The 21,849-nt window shown below is 38.2% G+C and overlaps 2 protein-coding genes across 9 annotated transcripts in view; one reads left to right on the top strand and one right to left on the bottom strand.

Moving 5' to 3' along the window:
* Positions 1-3,653, bottom strand: part of C2CD3 (C2 domain containing 3 centriole elongation regulator) — a 148,274-nt gene extending 144,621 nt beyond the window's left edge. For all 6 annotated transcript variants that reach the window (XM_040489300.1, XM_040489298.1, XM_040489297.1 and 3 more), the window contains exon 1: positions 3,396-3,653. In XM_040489300.1, coding sequence (XP_040345234.1) covers positions 3,396-3,450 — 55 coding nt within the window. In that variant the 5' untranslated portion in view covers positions 3,451-3,653. The remainder of the gene's footprint in view (positions 1-3,395) is intronic.
* Positions 3,654-3,955: 302 nt separating this feature from the next.
* The window catches only part of PPME1 (protein phosphatase methylesterase 1), an 89,501-nt gene continuing 71,607 nt past the window's right edge, over positions 3,956-21,849 (top strand). The window contains exons 1-2 of one of the 3 annotated variants that reach the window (XM_040489319.1): positions 4,062-4,173; positions 19,603-19,654. In XM_040489319.1, the coding sequence (XP_040345253.1) occupies positions 19,650-19,654 (5 nt within the window). In that variant the 5' untranslated portion in view covers positions 4,062-4,173; positions 19,603-19,649. Of the gene's footprint in view, positions 4,174-19,599; positions 19,655-21,849 lie in introns of those variants that run through there. The other 2 variants (XM_040489318.1, XM_040489320.1) reach the window with 2 other exon arrangements.

The raw sequence follows: 21,849 nt of genomic DNA on the forward strand, positions 1-21,849 counted from the left end.
AGTGCTGGCTAGGATGTGGAGGAAAAAGAACCCTCATGCACCACTGGGAGGAATGTAAATTAGTGTAGCCACTATGGAAAATAATACAGAGGTTCCTTAAAAAATTAAAAATAGGGGCTCCTGGTTGGCTCAGTTGGTTTCAGCTCAGTCTTGATTTCGGCTCAGGTCATGATTTCATAATCTCTGCGCTGTCAGCAGAGCCTACTTGGGATTCTCTCTCTGCCCCTCCCCAGTTTATGCATGAGTGCTCTCTCTCAAAAGAAATTAAGAAACAATTAAAAATTTAGAAAAAATTAAAAACAGAAATACCATATGACCCAGTAACTCCACTACTGGGTATTTACCCCCCAAATTCAAACACTAACGAGAAAAGATATATCCACCCCTATGTTTATTGCAGCATTTACACTAGCCAAGGTGTGGAAGCAACCCAAGTGTCCACTGATAGATGAATGGATAAAGAAGAGGTGGTACACGTACACAATGGGTTATTACTCAGCCATAAAAAAGGACACAGGGGCGCTTGGGTAGCTCAGTCAGTTAAGTGGCCACCAGATCATGATCAGGTCATGATCAGGTCATGATCACGCAGTTCGTGAGTTTGAGCCCCATGTCAGGCTCTGTGCTGACAGCTCAGAGCCTGGAGTCTGCTTCAGATTCTGTGTCTCCCGCTCTCTTTCTGTCCCTCCCTCGCTTGCACTGTCTCTCTCAAAATAAATAAATATTAAGAAAAAAAAGAATGAAATCTTGCCTTTGAGACCACTCAGATGGTCCTACAGAGTATTATGCTTAAGTAAAATAAGACAAAGAAAGACAAATTCACTTACATGTGGAATCTTAAAAAATAGCAGAAACAGATCCCGAAATACAAAGGAAAAACAGGCGGTCACCAGTGGGGAGAGGGGAAGGGGGATGGGAGACACACACTTCCAAGTATGGAATGAATAAATCATAGGGATAAAACGTACAGCATAAGGAATATAGTCAATGGTATTGTAATAGCGTTGTATGGGGATAGATAGCAGTTATGCTTGTGGTAAGCACAGTATAATATATAGACTTGTGGAATCACTGCTGTATACCTGAAACTAGCATAACATTGTGTGTCAACTATACCTCAATAAAAAAAAGATACCACTTTAAAAATACAAATATAATGATACAGTAGATAGGTTTTTAAAATCTCAGAAGGAGTTGAAATTTTTCTCCCAAGTACTGTTGTTTATTGTTGCAAAGTTCAGGTTTTAAGATATGTTAGCTCTACCTCTCTTACTTTAAAACCATCACTAAACATGAAACAGCAATAACTCCTCCCTTCACTCAATGCTCAAATGATTAAGCGTTTCAATAAAGACCACCTTAAATTTTGTATTTTCTTTCCGGCCAACATCATTCAGTCATTGAAGACAGACACTATCATCTTCAGATTCTGCCATTATTTTTTACTCCAGCACTGGGCTCATAATATTCATTGGCTTTTATAATATTTATTGGCTTCTGATTTCAGACAGATAATAAATGTAAACAAGGCATTTAATTATGACTTTCTATAAAACTTTCCTTTAATGACCCTGATGGTCTTCCATTCATAGTTATCTCCTAACCATGATTTAGAAGAAATTTAAGAAACCATTCCTTTATATCTATACAATAGAATATTATTCAGCCATAAAAAAGAATGAAATCTTGCCATCTGCAACAACATGGATGGAGTTAGAGAGTATAATGCTAAGGAAAATAAGTCAGAGAAAGGCAAATACCATATGATTTCACTCATGTGGAGTTTAAGAAACAAAACAAATGAACAAAGGAGGGAAAAAAAAGAGAAACAAACCAAGAAACAGACTCTTAACTGTAGAGAACAAATTGATGGTTACCAGAGGAGAGGTGGGGGAGTGGTGGGTGGGTGAAATAGGTAATGGGTATTAAAGAGCACACTTATGATGAACACTGAGTAATGCATAGAATTGTTGAATCGTTATACTGTATATCTGAAACTAATATAACGCTGTATGTTAACTATACTGGAATTAAATTTAAAACTTAAAAAAAAAAAGAAACCATTCCTATATTACACACACCTTCCTATTCCTCTTTTCCCTCAGAGAGTGGTCATGCCTAACAAGAAAATATACTGGAGTATATCAGATCAAGAAATCTATATAAAAGTTTTTGGATTTCTAAAGCGAACACCCTCTCTGCTCTCTATAGCTGAAAAAGACCCACCATAATCTTTACGTATAACTAGTCTCAATATAAAAATAATACACAGGTGTGTATATGAGCATTACTGCATATATAGATGGTATAGCAAGAAGGGCATTCTTATGTTATTTCAATTTTTATTTTCCTATCAACCAAATATGCTTGACTGTTTGACATAGGGAGCACTAGCATTGAATACATCTGTGCTTCTTTTTCATATCCTCCCATCATTCTTTGCAGGAAAAGTCACTGCCTCAAAACTTCCTTAGTTATCTTTAAAAAGCTTGGATGAGATACGTTCTCAGACAGTAGGTTGAGTCCTCTCAGATCCTTCAAAGATCCTCATGCCTTTACCTGCACTCTACCTCACCTTGTCACTCCCCACTTTCTTTTTCTCTCCTCTACAACTATCTTTCCCAACTCCTGCCTGTAGCCCTTCATACTTCATGACAGTCTTATGTTTGGCTCATTCAACTAACATTTACAGTAATGCATACAACATGATCTTTGCCAATTAGAATTACTGACATACCACCTCTCCAACTTATGTTTCTTTCAGTACGTGTGGAACTCCAAAGCTATGCCCTCCCACACACAGACACACACACATTTAACCTTGCTATCAAAAGTACTCCTAGGTCACAGGGATATAAAAGTACAGCACAGTGAACTATAGTTAATAGTGTACTGTATATTTGAAAGTTGCTAAAAGAGTACATCTTAAAAGTTTTCATGACATGAAAAAAACTTTTAGTAAGTATGTACGGTGATGGATGCTAACTGGACGTACTGTTCGATCACTTCGCAATATACGGGAATATCTAAACAATTGTACAACTTGAAGCTAAGATAATGTTACATGTCAATTACACCTCCCTTTAAAAAGTTTTTTAAAATCCTGGAATTTTTTTATTTCCTTTCTTTAGAAGCGTCCTGCCCGCACCCTTTTAGCCCTCACCTCGCCCCATTTATTAGCCCGCTTTGATCTCCTACTTCAGTACCTATTTCCTTCCCTTTCGCTGGAGGGGTAACTGCCCTCTCTAACCTTCAGATTCCTTGGTTATTTCCCCCTTCCTACTTCTCTCCCACCCTTTTTACAGGCGGGTGGGGGAGTCTCCCTGGAATTCTCTACACCTTGCTCCCAACTCCACCTTATTATTCTTTCCTCAACCTTTGGTCTCTCAGGTTACCTCTCTTCTTGCGGCCACGGGCTCCGACAGGCCCCTGGCCTTTTCTTTGTTTCATGACGAGCCAGAGCTTTTCTTCACCAACTGAACTCCGGCTCCAGCACCCAAGCCGTAACCTCCCGCCATCCCTTCCCGAGGCGCCTGCGTTCCCCGGCAACCGGAGCCGCTGGGCAGCCTGGGAAGCAGGAAGAAAAAGCTCTTCCTCTTAACCGTCTGAAAGGAGCGGTGAAAAGGAAAGGCGCCAAAGCCTTCTTCCCGCAAATAGACTACAACACCCAGGATGCTTTGCTACACTACCTCTACGAGGTTGACCGCTGTCGCCTTCAGCTGCGCAAGCGCAAAGGGATATGCCTTTTGAGGACTTCATTGCCCAGGATGCATTTGCCTTTAGGAGCGCTTGTCTTTCCGGCGAGGGTCGATGAGTTCTCTGTTGGTCTGAGAGATCCGTAGACTCCGTTACCCAGCTTTCTTTGTGAACGGCTGTTGCGTACTTCCGGTGGAATCGCCGAGGAGAGGGGGTGGAGTTTACGGAGCCGGTGGGCGGTGGGCGGTGCTGCCGGTAGCTGGGTGCTGTCCAAAGGCACTGGGCGTCGCTAAGGGAGCGAGCTGTGACCGGTTGGGCCGCGCTTAGCGTGGGACGAAGCTCCGGCTACTGTTTGACTACCTGAGGCCTCCACTTCATGTCGGCCCTAGAGAAGAGCATGCACCTCGGCCGCCTGCCCTCTCGCCCACCTCTACCCGGCAGCGGGGGCAGCCAGAGCGGAGCCAAGATGCGAATGGGGTACGTGACCCATACCCCGTCTCCCTAGAGGCCAGGCGCCGGCCATTGGAGAATGGTGTCTCTGGGCGTTTAGAGTGGCACGGCAGGGGAGGCTAAGGATGAGAGAGAATGTTGGCGGCGGCCTGGAGACGTTTAGATGGTGTTGAACGTAGATTTGGGAACTAGGGGAGGCGCCAAGTCAATGGAAATTGGAGGACAAATAGTATTGAAGGAAGGAGGGAATGAGGCAAAGATTGAGGAAGCTGAGAGGGTAATTTAAGAGATGTAGGAGGCACCTCCAGAAGAAGGAATGGATGAGGTTTGAGGAAAGGTGGTAGAGGTGAGGAAAGTCGGGGAATAGCTGCCAGGGAAGGTTGAGGAAAATGGGGAATGACTGAGAGAAAAGTTGAGGGAATTTAGGAGAACAACTAGGGAAAGATTTGGAAGTAGTAAGAAGACGGAAAGAACTAGATACTAGAAAAGCTGAGGGAAGTGGGAACACCTGAGGCAGGATTGGAGAAGGAAAGAGAACTAGGGAGCAGAAGGTTCTAGAGAGTGTCCTTGGAGGTGTAAGAGGAAGATTCAGGGAGTGAGGGGTTGATTAGATTAGATCTTTTAAGAGAGAATTGAGAAAGCCTGAGAACGGGACTAAGGAAAGATGGGGAATATAGCCAATTAGACTGTTAAGAGCAATGGGAATGTTCTGAGAAGTGAGGGTAGGGAGTAAGGGTAGGAGTGATGAGCTGAGAGAATGACCATGGGCTCTAGAGATGGAGAAATGACTGGGAACGGGGTTTAGTGAATGGAAATGCTGTAGATATAGTCTGGGAAGCTTAAAGAGGAAATTTGGGCAGTTGATTTTTGCCAGGCAAATAAGTCTGATGGAAGCTATGTACTGGTTTGATAAGACTCAGAATTAATGAAGCATTGAGAGTAGCTGCTTATATATTTTGGGGAAATCCATTTACTGGGAAGGCAGGAGCTGTGTTGAAGAGATAGTTTTGGGGAATTTTAGGTTGTTGAATGGCTTATGTCGGTTTAGGGGGTACCTTAGGTATAAGAGAGGATGAGTTGAACATGGGAGAGGTAATTACTGGAAAGTAGAGACAATTGAGTAGGCAGTTGGTTTTCAGGGGTATTTGTGGTATCAAATAGTATTCTGCAGACTAGTGACTACAGAGAAAAGGGGTAGAAAGAATGAATAGGTATGAGGTAGCCAAGAGGGTGTGTTTGGGATTCTAGAAACGGGTTGATAGATATACTGTACTTGGAATAAAAACTAGGGAAGAGGAATCTTAGGTTCTAAAGAAGTAATATGTACAAAAACTGATCAAAAAGGAGATGAGGACAGTAGATGCATAACTGTGAAAGTAGGTCCTTGGAATAAAAAGAAAGGAGAATCCTATAAATTAAAACAGTGGGATAGAGAGGTGGTGAGAATTGGGGGTGGTGGTTGAAAAAAACAGGGAAGGAAACTAAGAATTGAAGTGGAGACCTGACTATGATGCACAGTAGAAAAGTGAGAAAACCTCGACAGTAGATAGGTATTTGATGCATAATAGACAGAGGTGGTAGAAGGCCTCGTAGAAGGTAAGATGGATATTGTTTTGGCGTTAAAAGACAGAAAAGTAAGACTGTAACATGAATAAGGAGGATGTGGAAACTGATCCATGACAGATTATTTGGGAAAATTAACCTGGAGTATAAAATCAATGTAACATTTATCATTGGTATATATGTCTTAGTGCATTTTTTAATCTAAAATTTGGTCCTTTAGTACACAAACCCTCTTCTGTAAAAATATATAAAAATATTAGGTTTTTAATAACTATACATGCTGTAGATAAATTTAGAGGTCAGCCTCTCACTTTGTTAAAACAGGTTCTCTGAAGGTGAAAAACTGAAGAAGAACAGTAAAAGAAAATAAAGGGAAAACTTGGTGATTAGAAGATTGTATAATTGTTAGTAACTTACCCTCTTTATTTTTTAAGTTTGTTTATCTTGAGAGAAAGAGCACAAGCAGGGGAGGGGCAGAGAGGGGAAGAGAAGATCCCCAGCAGGCTCTGCACTGTCAGCCTGGAGCCCAGTGTGGGGCTCCAACTCATGGACTGTGAGGTCATGACATGAGCCGAGATGTTTAACCGACTGAACACCCAGGCACTCCAACTTACCCTCTTTAAATAGATGCTTTGGTCTTCTTTGTTAACTGCTTGTTCTGGGAAATAAACTTATTTAGGAAGATGCTTCTTTATAATATTATGAAGAGAAGAGCATGTGTTGGTGAATTTTATGTGCTCCTCAGGTGGCTTGTTTTCCTATATTTTTCTTTTCTATTTCCTTATTGAAACATAGGCAGGCCTCAGCCAAGTCTAAAGTTAGTGGTAATATACTCTCTCCCTGTGCTAAAAAGAGAGCTTTGAAATGGTTTCACTGTATAGTTGAGGAAATAATTCAGAGAATTCTGTATTCTGTAGGTAAACGTAGAGGCAGGAGATAATATTTTTTGTGAATAAGAAAACAAACTCGGGGTGCCTGGGTGGCTCAGTTGGTTAAGTGTCTGACTTCAGCTCAGGTCCTGATCTTAGGGTTCATGAGTTTGAGCCCTGCATTGGCTCTGTGCTGACAGCTCAGAGCTTGGAGCCTGTTTTGAATTCTGTGTCTCCCTCTCTCTCTGCCCCTCCCCCTCTTTCTGCTCCTCCCCAACTCACACTTTGTCTCTTTTACTCTCAAAAAAAAAAAAAAAAATTAGAAAAAGAAAACAAAGTCAATTCTTCTTCATACTAAGGCAGTAGAAGCCTAGTGGTAGGGCCAGTAAAGACTGAGACTTGAGTCTCTGAGACCCATTATGTTTTTTTGGATTCATAGTTGTTATCCTGGCAATACTTAATTTGAGTTGTGTTTCTTATTTCATTGCAAATAGTCTAGGATTCAGTCTTTTTTCTCAGGTTTGATTTATGAAGTCTCACTTCTACCAATTTTAAAGCATTCTTCTTTATTTCTTCTATTCATTCATTTGCATTTTTCTTATCTACCCATCATTTTCCATTCTCTCATCTATCTCTTAATTTTAGGTTGGACCTGTTCATTTGACAGTCTCTTATATGACTTACTTTTTCAACAGTTTTTCATAATCTCTTTCCTTTAATTTCACTAAACCTTGTTTAGAGGTATTCATATATTCAGGGTGGTTTTGAGTTTGTGGTTTTTCTTGAGTTCCCTTAATGTAGTTTTTCAAATTAGACTTAGTAATTCCAGAGTATCACTAGGTAATGTAAAAACAGCAAGTACTTTTTTTTCAAGTAGGTACCTTGTGAAAGTCATTGTAGTAATAGCTTTATGTATATTACTTTATTATTTTTTTGTATGTTATTTTATTTAATCTGTTCACAACCTTGCAAGGTATAGATTTCTCTGCGTTTATAAGTCAGGAAACTCAGACTTGAGATTAACAGTCACCCAACTAGTATGTGGCAGAACCAGGGTTTAATCTAGGTTTAGTCTCTAGAATCTATTCCCTTTTCAGAACACCAACAGTTTTTCTTGGGTAAGCCCTGAAATCCTGGTTTCATTGTTCCTTAATAGAAGCCAGTAGATGATGCCAAAAAACAGTGGTTTTGAACTTTTTTATTAAAGATTTTGGAGCTACTCTGATTTGGGATCCCTACTTGCAACTGGTATTTTAGTCTGTTAGAGTTGCCCATAACAAAAAATACCATAGACTGGGTGGCTTATAAACAACAGAAGTGTATGATAGTTCTGGAGGCTGGGAAGTCCAAGATCAAGGTGCCGGCAGATTCTGTATCCAGTGGGGACTGTTTATTGGTTTATAGATGGCATTTTTCTTGCTGTGTCTTCACATGGCAGAAGGGGGAAGGAAGCTCTGTGGCATCTCTTTTATGAGGGCACTAATCCCATTCATGAAGGCTGTACTCTCATGACCTCATCACCTCTCAAGGCCCCATATCCAAATACCATCACATTGGATGTTAGGATTTAACATGAATTTGGGTTTGGAGGGGGGAGCGGGACACAAATGTTTAGTCTGCCGCATCTGGTGTGCTTGAGAGGAGTATGTTTTGAAAATCACTGCTTTAGTACATTCTGTTACCATTAGAGAGACTATAGATTATTAAAACCATTCATTTTTCAACATAGTTTTGGTTTACCAATAGTACTATATTTCTGTAATTACCTCTTAACAGTTCTACAGTACTTTAACTGGAAGGTATATATTAGTGCCTATTTGTATTATTTTATGAGGTAAATTAGGGCAAGGGGTAATATTTTCTCTTAATGAGAAAATTCGAATGTTCTTTGACTTGCCTAAAAAAATAATCATCAAATGTCAGAAACAAGATTCAAACCTAGACTTTGGGTTTTTAGTCCATTGTTGTTCTTGTTTTACGTTTAGTTCTTGTTATACCTTGGTGTAGAAATTGTTATTTTTAAAGTGATAAGGAGATCTGAGTTTGAAGCTCAGCTTAAGTATTTACTTTGGTCAAGTCATTTAACCTCTTCTAGTCTTTTTTTGTTTTTGTTTTTTCTTTTAATCTCTGCTTACTTTAGAGTGCTATGAGAATGAGATAATACATGAAAAGCACTTATGCTTCCTGACATAAGCTCTTACAGAATGATAACTAGTAAATTATTTTATATTGAAAACCATGAGAAAGGCTTCTTCTTTATGAAAACTGTGAGAAAGGCTTCTTTATGAAGTAGAAGCTCTTTTTTGAATTTTTTGTAATATCACTTTTTCCCCTTAAGCTTTCTATTAATCTGTATCTGATTAGATAGTCCTTCGTTCAACTTCTTAAATTTATAATGAGTATCAGGCCTCCTGGGAAAGCTTTAAGAAGCCATTCGAACAAATGGGGAAATAAAGGACAAAGCTTGCTCAAGTTCACATATTAAGTTGCAAATTCTAGTATTTCTGTTTTTGTTAATTTTTTTAAAAAATTAAAATTCATATGCCATACAATTCACCCTTTTACAAGTTTACCTACCATTCATTAGTTTTTAGTATATTCAGGGCTGTACAGTCATTGTCACTAATTCCAGAACATTTTCAGTATCCCATAAAGAAACTACTTACCTGCTACCAGTTACTTCTGCCTCCCCCAACCCCTGGGAACCACTGTTCTGTTTTCTGTTTTCATGGATTTGCCTGTTTTGGCATATAAATGAAATCATACAGTAAGGGGCCTTTAAAAAAATTTATTTTGAGAGAGAGAGCATGCACACGAGTAGGGGAAGGGTAAAGAGAGAGGGAGAGAGAGAATCCCAAGCAGGTGCTAAGCTTTCAACACAGAGCCTCATGCAGGGCTGGATCTCACAAACTGTGAGATCATTACCTGAGGTGAAATCACGGGTGATGCTGAAATGACTGAGCCACCCAGGCACCCCAGTAAGTGCCTTTTGAGACTGGCTTTTTTTACTTTGTATAATGTTTTCAAGATTCATCCATGTTGTAGCATGTATCAATACACCATTTCTTTTTATTGTTGAATGATATTCTACTGTGTAGACACAGCAAATTTTACTTGTCAGTTGCTGAACACTTTGAGTTTCCTTTTTTTTGTTTTGCTATTGTGAATAATGCTGCTATGAACATTCACATACAAATCTTTGTATGGAAATGTGTTTGGATTTCCCTCTGGTAAACACCTAAGAATGGAATCGCTGTGTTACATGGTAAGTTATGTTTAACTTTTTAAGAAACTGCCAAACTGTTTCCAAAGTGGCTCTTTGAAGCTTTCTATGTATTCAAGATATTTCTAAGTGTTAAAAATATTTTCCAAGTTGCTTTTTTACTTTGCTTATAATGTATTTTGCTATATAAAAAGGTTTTTTTTTTTTAATTTTAATGCACTCAAATCTATCTATGTGCTGCTTCTAGATTTTGAATCACAGAAAGACATTTCCTTCACCCAGGTTATAAAGGAATTCATTTTTTTTTTTTTTTCTAAAAAATGGTTCCATTTTTTACATCCATTTTAAGTTAATCTTGATGTGCAAAGTGAGGAACAGATAGATCCAGTTTTATCTTTATCCACAGGTTTTCCAGCTGTAACACCATTTATTAAAATGTTCTTTTTCTATTATATGAATTTCACCTCAATAAAAATTAGTCATTTTTCCCATGGATTAAAATGATGTCTTTGTCAAATACCAAATTTTCACATAGATATGGATCTGTTTATTTTCTTTTGTATCCCATCGTCTTCCTATTTTTTTCAACGTTTTTTTAAAGTTTTATTAATTTTGAGAGAAACAGAAAGTGTGCCATCAAGGGAGGGGCGGGGGGGAGGGGAAGAGAGAGAGAGAGAGAGAGAGAGAGAGAGAGAGAGAGATAGAGAGATTGATTGACTCCCAAGCAGGGATTCGAACCCACGAGTCAAGAGTCCGGACACTTAAACAACTGAGCCACCCAGACATCCTGGCCTGCTTTTTTATTTATGTGCCACTACTACCTGTTTAACTACAGAGTTATTATTAGTATGTTTTAGTAGATGGTAGAGGTAGCTTCTCCCTCATTCTTTTTTAAGATTTTCCTGGCTCCTTTTACTTGCTTATTCTTAGAGACAGACTTTTTTTTTAAAGTATGGTTGACACACAATGTTATATTAGTTTCAGGTGTACCACATAGTGATTCCTCAAGTCTATACTTACCCTGTGCTCACCATGAGTATTGCTACCATCCATCACCATACAATGCTATTATAATACCATTGACTATAATTTCCTATGCTATACCTTTTATTCCCTGTGACTTATTCATTCCATATCTGGAAGCCTGTATCTCCCACTCCACTCACCCATTTTGCCCATCCCCCCATTTGCCGCCCTTCTGGCAACCATCAGTTCTTTGTATTTGTGGGTCTGTTTCTGCTTCTTGTTTGTTTATTCATTTGTTTTGTTTTTTAGATTCCACATGTTAGTGAAATTATGTGGTATTTGTCTTTGTCTTACTTCTTTCACTTAGCACAATACCCTGTAGGTCCATCCATGTTGTTGCAAATGGCAAGATCTCATTCTTTTTTATGGCTGAATAATATACAAATAAGCTTTCTAATCAACTAAACTAGTGCCAGAAAAAAAAACCCATATAGTATTTTTATTAAGATTACATTAAATATGTAAATTAACGCAAAGTAAACATTTTTATGATGTTGAGTCTTTGAGGAAATATGATGTCTTTCAGTGTGTATGAATCCCTTTTGAAGGAAAAATATTTCAGATCCCAAGTATTGGCCTAAGTTCATCTAATGTAGTATCACTTAATTATGTACAAAATAAACTAGGGATGAATTCCTTATGTGTAAGTAAATTCCATTTTATTATAGAATTATAAAACTCAGTAGGTTTGTTTTTAAAATACAGTCCTACAAAACTTCCCAAATTCAAGTTAGCAATATTACATTAATGTGAAATAATCTTTTTTTTTTAATTTTTTTTTTTATTTATTTTTTTTATTTTTTTTTTCAACGTTTATTTATTTTTGGGACAGAGAGAGACAGAGCATGAACGGGGGAGGGGCAGAGAGAGAGGGAGACACAGAATCGGAAACAGGCTCCAGGCTCTGAGCCATCCGCCCAGAGCCCGACGCGGGGCTCGAACTCACGGACCGCGAGATCGTGACCTGGCTGAAGTCGGACGCTTAACCGACTGCGCCACCCAGGCGCCCCATGTGAAATAATCTTATTAGCTGTTAACAGTTTATTGTGCTTTAAACCAAAAGGATATTTATTATTAATAGGAAGTTCTAGCATTGATTCAGTCATTCAATGATATCAGTAAGGACCCTGTGCATCCTTAATTTTGCCATCTTAGTAATGTTGGATTTTCCTTCTCTTGTCACCTTTTGGTTGCAAGATGGTTGCTGCAACTCTACTTTCATCTTACCTTTATTCCATCTTTCCAAATAAAAGGAAGGAACTGGAGCAAAGGCCTTTTCCTAGCTAAGCATGTCTTTTGTTTTGTTTTGTTTTGTTTTCTGGAAAGGGAAATTCCCCAGCCAATTTTTCCCTTAAGTCTCATGGTCCAGAACTGGTTTACATGTCCATTTTAAGACCAATCACTGGCAGTTGGGAATGGGATTACTTTGACTGGTTTAGACCAATTCTGATTCATTCCCCTGGTCTGGAGGAAGGATAACAAAATCTCCCCACTAGTTACTAAACAATTTGGAATTCTGCTAGGGAATAGAGAGTGGTGGGAAGTGCAGCAGGAATGTCTGGAGTAGACAGTAAACAGCATGTAACCCAAGGCCTAATGTTAACAAGTGGGGGAGATTAATCTTTTGACCATAAATTCTCTACTGTTTTCACTCAACAGAGGTATAGGAAGTAATTGATCTCTTCTTTTGTCTCCCTTTCCACCTTGTGCCAGGTTTGAGCCCCTTGACCTGAGCACTTCTGAGTAAATGTCCTTTATTCCATTGCTGCTGGGCTTATTGCTGACAAATCTGTTTCTTCTCAGTGTCCCCAAAATTGGATAATTGGATTTTGTTGTTTTTTAAACTTAATGAGCCTTCCTTGTTATGTTACTTGATGTCAGATTTGAGAAAACATCTCTGGTTGGTTAGGAAAAACTTACTCCTTTATGTCATAAAATAGTTTCTTTTAGAGAAGAAAGTTTTAATTAATAGTGCTATTTAAAGGGCGGTCCAATTATATGCCACACTTAGATGTTCCTCAACAGTTTTGACAACCACTCCCAAGCACATAACTACCAATATATTTTGATGATTGAATAAGAGGTTATGTTGAAAATTCTAGTCGTCCAAACCACAGGAGAAGGCTGAAGTTGTTTACTCTGACTCCTTTTCTACGATGCGTCTGTGTGTGTGTTCTTTGCTATGGACTTTTCTCGGTGTAAGTGGAACTCCTGTCTCTGTCACTAATAAGTCATGTGGCCCTGGTCACTTTATCTTTCCTCTTTCTAGAATTCACTATCATGGTGTAGTAGCAAGACCACTTTGACACCAGACATACTTGAGTTTAAAATCCAAACTCCAGTGCTACTGAAAGTGGCTCTGGGCAAGTTATTTTACATTTGAGACTATATTTCCTTGTCTTTAAGATGGGGACACTTGGGGCACTTGAGTCCCTCAGTCAGTTGAGTGTTCGACTTCAGCTTGAGTCATGATCTCACAGTTCGTGAGTTCAAGCCCCACATCGGGCTCGCTGCTTGTCAGCCTGCCAGCACAGAGACCACTTTGGATCCTCTGTCCCCCTCTTTCTGCCCTTCCCTCACTTGCGCTCTCCCCAAAATAAATACGTATTAAAAAAAATAAAGTGGGGAAACTTCTGGGGTGCCTTGGTGGCTCAGTTGGTTAAACGTCTGACTCTTGATTGCAGCTTAGGTCTTGATCTCAGGGTCGTGAGTTCAAGCCTTGCATTGGGCTCCACACTGGGCTTGAAGCCTACTTTTAAAAAAAATGGGGAAACTTTTCTTTTGGAACTCAAAATTCTGTTTGACACATAATAAACAGCTAATTTTTCCCTTCCATAAAGAAAGGTGATCTCTAATAGCCTAATCCAGTGTGTAGTTTTGAGAATCTTTAAGTCTGCTGCTTTAATAACATGGCCTTATCACTAGTAATGAACACTCCAAACTACCATGACCCAGACAGCCATCTGGTTGCCATCTTTCCATTCCCTTCAAAGTGTTCCTAATGAAGACATTTTTTTTTTTAGAAGCAGTGATGCCTTGATTTAAATAGCTGACTGCAATTAAACTTCAGTTTTTTACTTCCACATACTCCTAAACTAGAGAATTTGTGACAACAGTGACTAGGACTGCTACTGTGCAGCTCATGACTCATTCATAACTCCCTTAACAAATTTAAGCAGCCTAGTTGATGTTGAAGTTATTATGCCTATTTGGATTTGAGACATTCACCTCAAAACATACTTTTCTTATTCCTTGTTCTCTAAATATGTAGGGAAATTTTTTCCTTCTTTCCTCCTATTCTCCCCTCCTTTCTTTCCTTAGCAATTAATCATATAATTTTGTTGGTGGGGGTCATATCTCCTAGTAGACATCTTCATGTAGTAGGCAAGCTGCATCTCTTCTGTGACCTCGTAGCCTTCTGTAGTTTAACACTTATCCTTCTGACTTGTGATTATTGGTTGACTGTCTACAAGACCATGAGCTTCTTAAGGGTAGGGGTTGTGTCTTAATTTCCCTGATTCCTAAGTATGCTGGCTATTTAAGTGCTGACCTTTCCTAGACGTATTTGGCCTCATTTTATGAGAACAATCTTATTTCCTCACCAGTTCCATTAAGATGACATAACTAAACCTACATTCCCTTTCTTCTGAAATTTGTTTCACTTCATGAAATAATAGAATGTATACTTTATTTCAGCACCGGCACTTAAGTTTGTTGTGAGTGCTTCCAAATACCTGGTCTTAATTTGAGATTTAAAATACTCATATGGTAGAAGCTGATGCCTGCAGTTAGTCTCTTTTATGTAAAGATTCATGCCTGGTTTTGGTTTTATTTTATCAAAATTTAACAGTTTATCTCTTCTTTTGTGATTCTCTAAACCTGAAAGCAATTCTATTACTGTAAGAGAATAAATGTCAATTAACAATTATTTTTGGAAGACCTGCATTTTATAGGATTGGTTTTTTCTGCCCTTGCTCAATTTATCCCTTATTGTCTAAGAGTGAAGACTATTTTCCAAGGAGGTGATACCTGTACATTAGTGACTCTACCATAAAGTGTAGGGAGCAAGCAGTCTGCGATTAAAAGCTATCCATAGTCATGTTCCAGGCAATGTCAGTTCCCTAAATGTTTCTTGCACTTACTAATTGCCAAGTTTATTTTATTAACAATGCCTCCGATTTCATGTTTTCAAGTCCTGTAAAACCCACGAACCTCTTTCAGACTATTCTAGCTCATTCACTTGTTCCGTGTCTCCTCTGAGTTCTAAAACACTTTGTCATTTCCACTCAATTATTGTGCATTACTACTCAGTATTGCATTTTAAAAAATTGTTATGCCAAATTTATCTATCATAATTTTTATGATAATTTAAGTTGGCAAATACCATAATTAAGATAATAAGTTATCTTTCATGGTAGTTTTTTTAAGTTACCTCAATAAAATAGAAAGTTTTGGAGTGCAAGGGCCTTTGTTTTTATTTCTTTGCATCTTTTACAATAGCACAGTTAAATGTTTTTTTTTTAAGTTTATTTATTTTGAGAGAGAGAATGAGTGGGTGAGGAGCAGAGAGTCCTAAGCAGGCTCCACGCTCTCAGTGCAGAGCCTAACGCAGGACGCGATCCCACAAACCATTGAGATTGTGACCTGAGCCAAAATCAAGAATCAGACGCTCAACTGACTGAGCCACACAGGTGTCCCTTAAATAAATGTTTTTATAAAATTTGGTTTAATGGACGCGTGGCACATAGCATTCATTTAAAATGAGATCTGAAAGTTTCCTGACCATTCAGCCTGCAGTGATCTTTCCATTTTCTGCCCTTTCATAGCACCTATCATTTATACCAGAGTTTGGCAAACTTTTCTGTAAAGGGCCAAATAATAACCATTTTATGTTTTGCAAACGATACACTTTCTGTAGCAGCTACTCACCTCTGCTGTTGTAGGACGAAAGCAACCATGGACGATACATATTGAATGTGATGGTGTTCCAATAATACTTTTTTTGTGAACACCGAAATTTGATATTCGTGTTAATTTTCTCCTGTCATTAAATATTACTTTTTTTTTCTCCCAGCTTTTAAAAATGTAAAGACCATTCACAACTCATGAGCTATTCAAAAGCAGGCAGTGACTGGATTTGCCTATAGGCCACAGTTTGCCATCCCATATCAATACTATTTATTTTGTACTTCTCCTGTCTTGTAGTAGAAAGAATAGAGGTTTTAAATTTTTTTTTTTCAACGTTTATTTATTTTTGGGACAGAGAGAGACAGAGCATGAACGGGGGAGGGGCAGAGAGAGAGGGAGACACAGAATCGGAAACAGGCTCCAGGCTCTGAGCCCTCAGCCCAGAGCCCGACGCGGGGCTCGAACTCACGGACTGCGAGATCGTGACCTGGCTGAAGTCAGACGCTTAACCGACTGCGCCACCCAGGCGCCCCAAGAATAGAGGTTTTAAATCAACAACTGGGATTCCCTTCCTGGCCTTACTACGTACTCCTTAACCAGTGTAAGCTCCACTTTATTTTCTTAAAATATGGGTAAAACTAAATATAACATTGTATGTTAATTATACTTCAATAAAATTTTATTTTAATGTGGCTAATATTAGCATCAGTTGTTTTTAAGGAGAAAGAGATGATATATACATAGAGTCATTTAAATTATAAAGCTAGATAATGGAAACCTATTTACTGTAATTCATACTTTTTTAAAAATTTCTTTTCATATTTAAAATGATAGTGTCTTCACAATTGCTCTTGGTAAGGTAACAGCTTTATTTTGGTTCTCCTGAGTTGTATGGACAAACACCAAAACCAGCACCAAAACTTGTAAAATAGGTGTTGGTAGCTTGGAAGAAAATTCTGGAGGTAAAAGTAGAGCACTCTTTTAACTACTGAGAACTGAATGGTTGTGAGGAGTAGGTTTTCAATCAGATGAGTTAAGCATTATTTCTAAAGTTCGAGTCAGAAAGCAACATAGCTCTCTACATAAAGGTTAAGTCAGCTTATGAGCTGGTGTTTAGTTTTAGGGGTCCCTGGGTAGCTCAGTTGGTTGAGTATCCAACCCTTGGTTTCAGCTCAGATCACAATCTCATGGTTTGTGGGTTCGAGCCCCATGTCAAGCTCTGTGCTGTCAGTGTGGAGGCTGCTTGGAATTCTTTCTCTCTTCTCTTTCTCTCAAAATAAATAAATAAACTTAGGGGAAAAAAAAAGAATAAGACTCTTCAGTGTGAAGAAGTTGGTTAGAAATACTATTAAGTATTTTATTTTGCTCTCATTTTCCTTTATTTATACCCATAAGTGATGTATGTTGAATCAATGTAAGTATAAAAGAGCTCTTCCAAGAAATTTAAAATGACTTCTAAGTGTCATACTTAGACACTTGAAATGTGTCATACTTTAATTGGTAACTTTTTTCTTAGTGGTACATAAAATTGTTGTTCATCTTTCAGTTGATAGTGCTGTGTATATACAGTATTTTATCTGTTCTGCTAACAACCATGTTGTGATTTACTTGTTTAATCTTTCCTAATTTAATTATAAACTCCTTTTGTGTTTTATTTACTTGCCCCAAAATGGTTAGCACCCAGGAACTCAATAAACATTTAATGAATGAATAATGTTCTAATATAGTGGACACATGACATTGTTTTCAATAGTTTAAAATTGTCCAACCTAAATTTAGTAGGGAATTAAATGGGAAGGAAAAACCATTGATTTGTGGAGTATAGAAATGAAATTTTATTTTATCTTTTTGAAGTTTCTTTTTGAAAGAGAAAGAAAGCACAAGTCGGGGAGGGACAGAGAAGGAGAGGGAGATGCAGAATCTGAAGCAGGCTATAGGCTCTGAGCTGTTAGTGCAGAGCCTGACACATGGCTCGAACCCATGAACTGTGAGATCATGGCCTGAGCCAAAGTTGGATGCTTAACTGACTGAGTCACCCAGGTGCCCCTAGAAATGAGATTTTAAAACTGTAATTATTGGCAATATGCAAAAATGAACTTGTGCCCTACTTATATCCTTCTATGGTTTCATATTTGTATTTGTCTGTTTTTATTCTGTTAAGAAAGTATAGCTCAGGTTATTATGAGGATTAAATTTAGATAATGCTTGTAAAGTGTCTAGCATAAACACATGAGCAGTTTCATTTAATCCTTCTCATCCCTTTAAACAGCTTTTCCTTAAGCATAAGAACCATGGTTCAAGCTATATTAAAATCAGTTTTCTGTGTTAATCACTTGAACTACATCGTTATTAGTAGAATTTCATCACAGATAGCATTTTATCATATTATGGCTAAGTAGGCTTGGGGATATAACTACCTAGAGAATCTACCAATATTTCATAATAATGTTAATTAGGGAAAATGTGGTTCAGTTTTCCCAACAACCTACTTTGCCAACCTTTGGAATATAAACCCATTTTTAAGTTGCAGAATCTCTATACTAACATATTTCTCACTGAATATGGGGAAATTATAATCTTTTATTTGGTAATTAGAGGAATTACCTTCCCAATCCAGGTCATAATTTAATAAGGATAGTACTTCAGATTTGTATAGCATTTAAGAAAATCTGTATACCAGAAATCATCTTTATGAATCCTTCCCTGACCCGATTTCGTTCCCATAAGTGTCGAAAACAGGATTGGAAGTCTCTTCTGTGAATTTTCATGGTACACTAGACTTATTTCTGCCATACCTGTAGTATACAATGACTGTTTACTTACCTATTTCCTCTCTGGCGTCAGCTTTTTGAGGGTGAGAACCAAGTTTTTATTCATCAATGGGAACCTCTAGCATGCCGATTTCCCCAAATGCCCAGGAAGTGTGTCAGGGCCTGCCATAAACATACTCAAATGTCTCTTTGATTGAATTGGAATTAAATTAGTTGCTTATATAAGCAAGTTGTAACTGGAAAGAGGCTCTAGAATCGTTGCCCTAAATATACTTGAAATGAAATATCCTATGAAATATGTCTTATATTCTACATCATCATGGCATTCATTTGAGTCTGAGAAGGGAGTTATATGGCAGTTGGTTCTCAATTATATACTTTTCCTTTTTTTTTAGAGAAAGAGTGCACATGAGCAGGGAAGAGGGGCAGAGAGAGAGAGAGAGACAGACAGACAGACAGACAGACAGAGAATGTCAAGCTGGCTCCATGCTCAGCACAGAGCCTGACACTGGGCTCAATCCCCCAACTCTGGGATCATGACCTGAGCTGAAATCAAGAGTCAGACACTCAACCGACTGAGCCACCCAAGTGCCCTGGAACTATATACTTTATTAGAGTCTTCTGTATGGACTTTATTGGCTTTTAAACTCTGACTCCAAGCCTGCTTGCTTTCTTCCTGTTGTGATATTGTCAAAGCAGAATAGTAGCTTGTATAAGTTCTGATCCTTGAGTATAGCTACAAATATTGATTGTAAGACTAAACAGTTATAATTAGCTCTTGTAAAACATCAAAATGCTTTGTATTCTGTCTGCTTTCTTGTTTTCATTACTGATATCTCAGTGGTGTTTGAGGCTAGATCATTGTAGTAAAGTTGCCCTATCTTTTTTTCTCGTTACTTGTAAGATTTTGGAAAAATAAGTTATTAATTAGGTTGGGTAAGTGGTGGAAATAAAATTTCTAACTTTTCTAAACCTAAGTGAAGCAGAATTCTTTATTATCAGAGGTATAAGATTACAGTTCTTTCAGTGCTGCAACAGTCTGTCTTTATCCATCCATTTAAAATAAACTATATTTTTGTGTGATCTGACTCAGCAGGTTGGAAGTTCCCATGGAGTAAATATCTTATCTGAAAGTGGTTTTAAATGAGGTAAGCTTTCATTCATTTGCTTGAAACCACATCAACTATTGGGCCATAAGTATCCTGTCCTATCTAATGTAGGACATTGTGGTAAATGCTGTACTATTTTCATTTTTGGATTCTATGATGCCCATTTAACAATTAACATTCTCCAATGGCCAACAAAGAAAACTAATAGGAATAGGATGTAGGATTTTCAATCACATGGTAAATCAGTATTTAGTAACTTAGAGCCCTTTAAAATGCTGTTCTATGTATTCTGTGAATGGCATCAGAGAAACTTGAGAGTTGTCTTTGATTTTTCCTTCTCACTGCACCTTCCTGCTCCCTCTCATTGCCACCTACATTTGTAAACCTTGACTTTTTCTTTCCTCTCCCTGGTATACAGCCTTGCTACTAGGGTCCTCTGGCAGTCATTACCCCTACAACAGGAACCAATCCTCTTTCACCTTTTCCTGAGGATTTCTGCTTACTCATGGCTAGCTTGGGTGATTTCAAGAATGGAGAACTTAATATTATTTTGAGGGTAGTATTGAAAACTGATAAGGAAATAACCATGAGAGTAAGATTCTAGCCCACTACTTTCTGTGTCTTGGATGAGTTATTTAATCTCCCTTGGTTTTAGTTTTCTCATTTGTGAAATAGGAATAGCTACTCCAGAGAGTTGTAGAAATTCATTTGTTTGCCTCTATTCTCTTACCAAACCCCATTAAATTATGATAGAGTAATTTGGAAAAAGGAGTAATACCAAAGAACAAATAGAAGATAGGCTACCAAGATTTAGGAAGATAGCAAGTTGAATATTAACAGAGAAGAACAAACTGAAAACTACCTGTAGAAGAATGAAAGTGCAAGCTAATCCATATCATAAACCCATAAAGGCTCAGGAATTATAGGTGCTAAGTACCTCTGAAAGTGGGCTAAACAGGAGGATTGATTGAAAATCTGTACAAAGCACCATTAAACGCCAAAATCTTCTTCTTTCCCTCAGTGTGATGGTTAACTTCTATAGAAATTGAACCAGGGTGTCTCTGGACTCAGAGATGCTAAGCATATGGCCACAAAAGTAAAGCAACAGGATGAAAATAGGGGTTAAGTGAAGGTAGTGAAGGTATACATTCTGTCATCTAGACATGCTCTCATGGCTTGCTCCCTCACCTTTAGGTCGTTGTTAAAGGTGCCTTCCCTAACCACCTGATTTAAAACTACAGTTTTCCCAACCTGGCATTCATTTTCCTCGCTTCCTGATTTGATTTTTCTCCATGACACTTACTGTTACCTGACAAATTTTTACTTATGTTGCCTTCACAGGAATGTGAACACCAAGAGTAAGGGGTTTTGTCTATTTTGTTCACCAAAATATTTCAGGTGCCTAAAACAGTATCTTGTAGGTGCGCAGTGAATGTTTGTTGAATGAGTGAATGAAAGAGACTATTCAGATCTTTTTCCAGAAGGCTAACGGCTAGTCTTATGTTCCCAGGCAGGAGATTGGAGGATTTTTCTCTGGAGAAATGACTGGCCAAAAAAAAAGACATGCAGATATTGATGTTTGGAGGAAAAATCCCCTACTTAAAAGGCTAGGAATCTACTTGCTAACTGGACACTCATATTCAATAGTCAGCAAGCCTTGCTCTCTCATAGAATCACCAGACATCCAGGAAAAACTTCTAACACAAAAAATAGATACCAAAACAAAATGAGAAAATGAAACAATAATGTATAGAACAAAAAAAAAAGCTTAAACTTGTCAGAGAGACAAGAGATGATATGGCATCTGTGAAACAAGAATAGAATGCTCTTTTAAAAAAGGAGGGGGGAGAACCTGGTTTCAGAGAAAAAGAAATATGTTGGGAATGAAAATATGTATAGTATATATAAATTCAAAAGAAGAGAAAAAAATTTTTTTTAATTTTTTTTTCAACGTTTATTTATTTTTGGGACCGAGAGAGACAGAGCATGAACGGGGGAGGGGCAGAGAGAGAGGGAGACACAGAATCGGAAACAGGCTCCAGGCTCTGAGCCATCAGCCCAGAGCCTGACGCAGGGCTCAAACTCACAGACCGCAAGATCGTGACCTGGCTGAAGTCGGACGCTTAACCGACTGCGCCACCCAGGCGCCCCATCAAAAGAAGAGAAAATTTAAGGAATCTTCTAGAAAATACCTATTCTAGTTTAAGATTGAAATTTAGAAATATGGGGGATAA

The sequence above is a fragment of the Herpailurus yagouaroundi genome, unplaced genomic scaffold, assembly GCF_014898765.1.
Source record: "Herpailurus yagouaroundi ecotype Mexico unplaced genomic scaffold, PumYag 180, whole genome shotgun sequence".
Taxonomy (NCBI): Eukaryota; Metazoa; Chordata; class Mammalia; order Carnivora; family Felidae; genus Herpailurus; species Herpailurus yagouaroundi.